Raw genomic sequence first — 7431 nt, 5'->3', positions numbered from 1 at the left:
TATATTTTTCAAACTTTTAAATACTATTAATTGGTAGCCTCTTTTTTTTACTTATTCTACCCATAAACTTATAGTTTTCATAGATTTCAAAAATGGTGGAGAGTATCAAACCGTATAGGTCAAAAATTGTGATACGAACCAAATCTTGTGTTGATTGTATCGTTACAGCCCCAAAACAAATACAAGCCACAACCACTAAACTTGAAAAAAACAACAATTGTACATAGGCCTACTATGCTGCAGGTCTCTAAGCTGCCTGTGTCTACATTGTAACATGGGTTGTTTGCGCATAGCTGTTGAGCTAACTCCCTTCACTTTGTGCTGGTCACAAGGATAATTGAAAATCATGATTTAAGGCACAGGGCTTAAAGCAAATGGAGAAAAAGTATACGCTTATACAACAGACATTATGGGTGGATGTTGCATTTTAGTTCACACTGACTTGCAACCACATCACTATGCCACTTTGCCATTACATTGACCCATAACCACCACCACTACCAACACACACACACACACACACACACACACACACACACGCGCACGCGCACACACACACACACACACACACACACACACACACACACACACACACACACACACACACACACACACACACACACACACACACACACACACACACACACACACACACACACACACACACACACACACACACACACACACCTCAAATTTCACTGCATGTACACTTCACCTTCACAGAATTTGTAACAACTTACAGTTTTTTTCAATTGCTAACAAGCACTTAGCCATACTATGGATACTTTTTCTAAACTCTTAACACAGACTACCACCTACCAAACACAATTGGCCAAACAGTTCATTTTCTTCTCAAAAGCACACACTGTTAAATATACACAAAGTACTCATTTCAAAACAGAACACATCGTTTTCTGTACAAACTCACTTTACCAAAACACTAGAAACATGGCTCAAAATGAAATACGTCTGTCAAACAATAACCCTTGTTTTCATTTCACAAGGTACATTGAGTCAATCAAATTACGCAAGACTTCAAAACACCGGGTATTGTCAACATTACAGAAGCTACATAGACTTGTATGTTTCAGTTTTACAGGTAGCCTATTGAATGCATTCAAATCATGCAATTCACTGTTTGCACTAAATTTCTGAAGGCAACAGGACTCGGACCTCATGTGTTGTTGACATTCAAGTTGATTCCAGTACGAAGCATTTTTTTACTGTTGACTGCGGGTACAGTAGAAATACTGTTTATAGTATGATAGAACAAACAAAGTTTTGCAATGTTACTTACAGTGAACAAAATATCATGAAACAAATACATATAAAAGCACAAACAAGACGGTTGCCTAGGCCCACAAATGTCTTGGGAGGATAAGCCTAAAAGTCCACACAGAATCAGAATGTCACACAAAATACATAAAGCAATACAGTACACCTTACACTGACAATGCTGTCAATGGTATTCATGGCCACTCAGTAGGCCTATATATGCAGGTACCACAGTAGATCTTAGATCAAATTGAAGACACTATGCTTACAGATGCGAATTTTGAAAATCCACAAAAGGAACGGGGGTGCTTCCCAAGGGCAAATGGACTTGAACCGGCCCTGAAATTATTGAATCTATAATACCTTTTCATGCATTTCCAAATCATGACTTCATGGACAGCATTGACTTCAGACGTTTACTGTATTTACCGTAATTTATACCAATTTCGGCAGATGTGTTGACAGAGTGATATATACAATTTCTAAACATGATTCTGTAATTTTACATGAACGTGAATTATGAAGATTTTGTTAGGGCATCCTTCATATAAACAAACAGTTCTTTCCAACTGTTACAAACGCATTTTCATTCTGTGATTGTGAGACAACTTTTTACTGTAAAAACGGTTGCCAAAAACTGTCAATAGAACCGAACAACTAAAATTGGAGGGTTTTCTTCTACTTTTATCAATAATCTGTTTACTGTACTCTTGCTATTGTCATGCAAAGACATTTTTATTGAAATAAGGATTTGGATGTTGTATTTCCAGTTTTGACACACTGTGTGAAAGCATTTGAAAATAAGCCATCAAAGATACATTGTTTTGTTGCTGTGGTTATCCTGTGTGTAAAGGAAATGTTAGCATTTTAGAAATGCATTCATTGACTACTAATTGTGTGAAAAAGCCATGTAATGTGTCAACTGCATGGCCATGGAAAGCCATTGCTGTGTAAACTGTGTTAAGAGTTTTGCAAATGTCGCTGAGGATTGGACAAAAGCTTGTTAGCAATTGAAAAAAACTGTAATACCCTTGTATCCAAACATGTACGATGACATCATTACCTGAGAGGACGGTGAAGATGGCGGCGAAGGCATTGAGTTTGAGGCCATCAATGACGTTGCCAAAATGACAGACCTCTATTGACATGAGGATGCCCCCGGTGGACAGGAGGAGGATGTACAGGCACTCAGCCACAATGCACAGCCACAGCACACCTGAAGAGAGTAGAGCAGAGTAGATGAGTGTTAGCCTCAACCTCCCTGGTACAATGTGGGCCCTCTACACCCTGTGACATGGCTGGTACCCTGAATTCTCTCTGAACGTTGCAACNCCCCCCCCCCCCCCCCCCCATTTCCCTTCCATCCTCAAATCAGCCTTTTACACCAAAATTTGATTTCATAACATGGCTTTGTTGTTCTGTTTTTTGGATTTTTTTCAGATGTCACATTCCTAGAAAAAAGCAAATAACAGAGGCTAAGCTAAGATATGCTCTCACGGTACACAAGAGGAGGGTGACGAGAGATTACAAGCATTATACAAGCAGTCAGATACTGAACACTTTGATGGCTAACATGCCGGAACTGCAGTATTATTATATGCATCTCATGAGTTATTCAGAGTAAATCTGATCATATGCTTTTCAGTCTTTTTTTGGTAATATTTCTTTAGTGCTTTTTTGCCTTTATTTGATAGGACAGTTGGAGGTGGCGACAGGAAGCGAGTGGGAGAGAGATGGGGGAGGATCGGCAAATGATCAAAGCCGGGTCTCCTGCATAGTAACCCAGTGTCCTACCGTTAGGCGACGGCAGGGCTACTTGTCTCCAGTCTTGATGTATTAATGCAGGTAAGTGCATGAAACCCAGTGGATGGCCGTGAATGTGAATGAACGGACGGACAATGTGAACAGGCAGAGCGAGCGGCACAACAGGAGTGGAAAGTGAAGTATGAGAGAGAGGTGCTAAAAGGTGAAAGATTGTATTATTTTATATTATATATTTGAAGAGTTCAGATGCAAAAACCCCTAACTCCATTTCTGATGACCTGCACTTCTATATTTTTAGAGAACCCCGTTGTTGGTTTGGTTTACATTTATGTACTTGATAATACATATAAATAGTTATATTACATAAATAAAATAAAAATAAAAAAAATGAAATTTTGATAGCTTTGTATTAAATAAAAATGAATTAAGATTATTTTCTGGAAAGGCACTTAGGGGGTTTTGCATCTGAACTCTTCATTTATTATTTGATATTATTATTATATATAATTATTGTCGGTGGGTTGAATGTATGAGTTGAATGGATGGATTCTCACAAGTTCAATGGATGGATTCTCATGAGTTTAATGGATGAATTCTCATGAGTTGAATGGATGGATTCTTATGAGTTGAATGGATGGATGTTCACGAGTTGAAAGGATGGATACTCATGAGTTGAATGGATGCTAAAAGGGGAACGCTGATGAATAAACAGGGCGATGTAAAGGGACATGAGGGACAAGAAAGAGGATGAGAGGAGGAGGAGTCTGAAAATGAAAAGGTACTACTACCGGAGAGGATGAGGACACGAGTCTGAAAATAATAAAAAAGGCATAAAGGGGAAAGCTGATGACTAAACAGAGCAAACGAGGATGGTGAAGAGACATGAGGGTGACAGTGTGTGTGTGTGTGTGTGTTTGGAATGTGATGTCTGAAACCCACCCCTAGGGACAAGGAACTACTAAAGGGTTAGGTTAGGTAAGGTTAGGTTAGGTTACTTTATTAGTCTCCACCAGGGAGAAATTTGTCTCAGAGGCAGGGAGGTTGCAGCACTACAAAAATACATAAAAGGACAACACCAACAAAAAACAAAGGAGATAAAAGTGCTGAGAAATACAAAAATACAAGGCTAGACAAGACAAAGGCTCAGGAACATTGGATGTCCTAACCCACTGATGAGTGCATGATTTAGAGTATAAACAGGAGGCGACATGAATGGACCAAGGAAATACAAAACTAAAGAGGATAAGAGAATGATTCTGAGAGAATGAGTATATGGAAGGTGGGTGGGGGGATGAGCGAATGGAACAAGGAAACAAGGAAAGGGACATGAGTGGATTGAAAGTGGATTAAAGGGGGGGGGGATTCAAAACGCATTCCCATTAGTAACACTGTCCTGTTTGTCAGGCAAAGCCCATTTGTACAGGTGTCAGGATACGAGGCACGCAAGGACACACACACACGCACGCACGCACGCATGCACGCACGCACACACACATCTCTCTGTCTCTCTCTGTGGGGGGAGAGTTGTAATTAACGCAGTGCTATAGGTCCAGTCTTTGGGGACAAAGATGATAAAAGCAGTACAACTCAACTCATCTTGAGGCCAAATTTAATTTGTGGTGACACATAACCACACACACACACACACACACACACACACACACACACACACACACACACACACACACACACACACACACACACACACACACACACACACACACACACACACACACACACACAGTAACAGACTGAAGTGTCAGTGAGGTTCACCACAAAGTTAATGACAATTTTGGGCAGACCCAGTTTTCCGTCATCATACTGATGTGATTATACATAATACTGATGTGATAATGTTACCTTTTCCATGAATACTTACCAAAGAGCAACAAATTCTAAGTATTCATAATGACAGGGACAATATCACTTTTCATATATGAAAAGGTGGATCCTCTCTACGTTCGCAATGTTGAATTTCCAGAAATAGACATTTTAATGAAAAACACCCACATTTGCCAATATGCAGGACACAGTTTCAATCTGCAGCTATAGTTGCGATACCTATTCTGGCCACAATCCTACACAGTGCACCTTTAAGAAAGTATTCATCCTTCCAGCAGATCGGCCACCCAAGAAAGAGCTCCAAGAGACCATAGAACCAGAGAGAATATGGTATGTGAAGAGGAATTTACTATATCTGATAGAATAACCTTATCATAGTAACCCAAGTGCAAATTCAGTTTGAGGTAAAATTCTATATTACCGGTACTGTATTGTTATGATGTTGAGGTTGGGGATTATTTTGGATAGTGTGTGATGATTAGTTCCTCTGCTCCGCATCTGACCACACGACCCATATTTAGTGAAGCTACTGCCTTTCTATCGCTCGTGTCTGTTACCTGAGGTGAATTGTGTCCATATGAATAAAATATAGAGATGCTTCCTTGAGGTGCTAAGGTGGTGTTACCTTGAGCCATCATTACTTTCAAAAGACAAGATATTAATGGCATCAAGACAGACACACAGACGCACGCACGCATGCACGCACACACGCACACACACACAGTAACAGACTGAAGTGTCAGTGAGGTTCACCTCAAAGTTAATAATAATTTTGGGCAGACGCAGTTGTGTCCTCCAGACATCCCTGGCTTTGTGAATAGAAAATGACTTTCCATTCAGACTGAGACCATTCACATTGCAGGCGCATTATGAGATCAAGACAAGAGGGCTAATACACATGTTATTGAAGAAGCAAGAAAGAAGCACTACAGCAACGTGGGCTGATTTATGATGGGCTGATTTACAACGTGTGCTGATAGACATTCACTAAGAGAGTGTTCACCCTATACCAGAGAATGTGTATTTCAAAAGACCATGAACTGACAGAGTAAATTATACTGTTATGTTGTGTGTTGGGATGTTAAGGTGAAGAATTATTTGTTGATATTTAATTTATGTGGTTGGTTCTACAGCGAACCTCTTTCAGCTGACGTATCAGAACGTTCCTCCAGTATCTGACCGCATGACCCATATTTAGTGAAGCTACACTGGCTTTGCATTGGCCGCGTCTGTTACCTGAGGTAGACTGTGTCCTTGTGAATAAAATCTACAGTCATATTTTCCTGAGGTGAGAGGCATAATTATTTTGCAAAGACAAGAAAATGGTGATATCACACAATGAAACATTGTTAATGCATGACTTTGAGAGCCAATTGATTTGGTCCCAGAGCAACTCTATAGAGAACTCTCTTATAACCAACTCTCTCTTATAAGTGTTAAAACAGCATGTTTTGCTGTATATAGGTAAAACAGTACTTACCTCTTTCGTGAGGTGGGGCAATGTTGAGAAAACTTCTACATTTTTCACCTGGAAATAAGAAATGCAATTTGTGATTCTTTGTCACCTTCAAGCTATGGTTTACACCTAATTATGGAATATAGCTGTTATAAAGGAATTATACTTTTCATTTTTCACCATTTCATAGTCGTGAATGGGAGAATCCTGCATTAGAGCAAAATTGATTGTATGATGGAGATCACAAAAGGTATCAGTCCATGGTAGAACTCAGCCAATCTAGCCACTGTGGATTAGGATATTATTGGCCACAACAGGCTGTAGCTTGAGTTTTGAGATTTTAACCAACTGCACGTAAAATATCCAAGTCATATACACATGGCATTCAGATACCCAGCTTGTACACATGGTAAGCAGAGCAAGCCATTTGTATACAAGTTACTTGCAAAGAACAAGAATAGGGCTGTGTAATCAATTGGAAATGATTGACTCTTGGTTACAGCACATTGTTGAACAAAATCTTACCGTTCATATCCACATTTTGCTCGCAGGAAAACCAAATTCCAGAGTGAAATTTTCTCATGACAAACTTATCCTCCCCTGTTTCCCAGATGTACTGAACCAGGCGGGTGTCGTTTAGGTTCGAGCTGTTAAACCTGATGCAGTATGTTTGTTTGGAAGTAATCGGCCCCGTGCAAAACGGTTTGACAACTTTCCGGGTCCCTTCGCACCAGTAACTGGTAGTGAGCGCGGAAACGGCGAACAGAAGCGCGACGAAGTTCAAGGTGAGCGCGAGAGAAGCCCTTCTCCTCCGGTCCATCCCCATATTGCCAAGTAAGTACAGAATTCCAGATGCCAAAATGATGTGACGGTGTTGTGAAACCCCGTTTCAAATCAATACATACTCCGGCGTTTCATCATGAAAATCCTGTCTGCGTGTTTGGTTACGGTGGCTTCTGGTGTGGTTCACGCCGCGCACGGAGAGATGTGTTTTCTCCCTGTCTTCCATGGATGAACTACGCTCATTTCGGTCCCTCACCACACGCGCCCACACTCACTCACAGTAGCTCCGTCATTCAGCCAGGCACATGCAC

General features: G+C 40.5%; 1 protein-coding gene across 1 annotated transcript in view; it reads right to left on the bottom strand.

Annotated features, from left to right (window-relative positions):
- The window catches only part of gsg1l2b (gsg1-like 2b), a 71152-nt gene extending 63989 nt beyond the window's left edge, over positions 1 to 7163 (bottom strand). Inside the window, exons 1-3 of the mRNA XM_063221418.1 lie at positions 6863 to 7163; positions 6362 to 6409; positions 2339 to 2491 (exon numbers count right to left, since the gene is read on the bottom strand). Coding sequence (XP_063077488.1) covers positions 2339 to 2491; positions 6362 to 6409; positions 6863 to 7163 — 502 coding nt within the window. The remainder of the gene's footprint in view (positions 1 to 2338; positions 2492 to 6361; positions 6410 to 6862) is intronic.
- Positions 7164 to 7431: the final 268 nt, after the last annotated feature.

The sequence above is a fragment of the Engraulis encrasicolus genome, chromosome 17, assembly GCF_034702125.1.
Source record: "Engraulis encrasicolus isolate BLACKSEA-1 chromosome 17, IST_EnEncr_1.0, whole genome shotgun sequence".
Taxonomy (NCBI): Eukaryota; Metazoa; Chordata; class Actinopteri; order Clupeiformes; family Engraulidae; genus Engraulis; species Engraulis encrasicolus.
The sequence above is the reverse complement of the archived record's forward strand: the minus strand, read 5'-3'. Positions and strand labels throughout refer to the sequence as shown.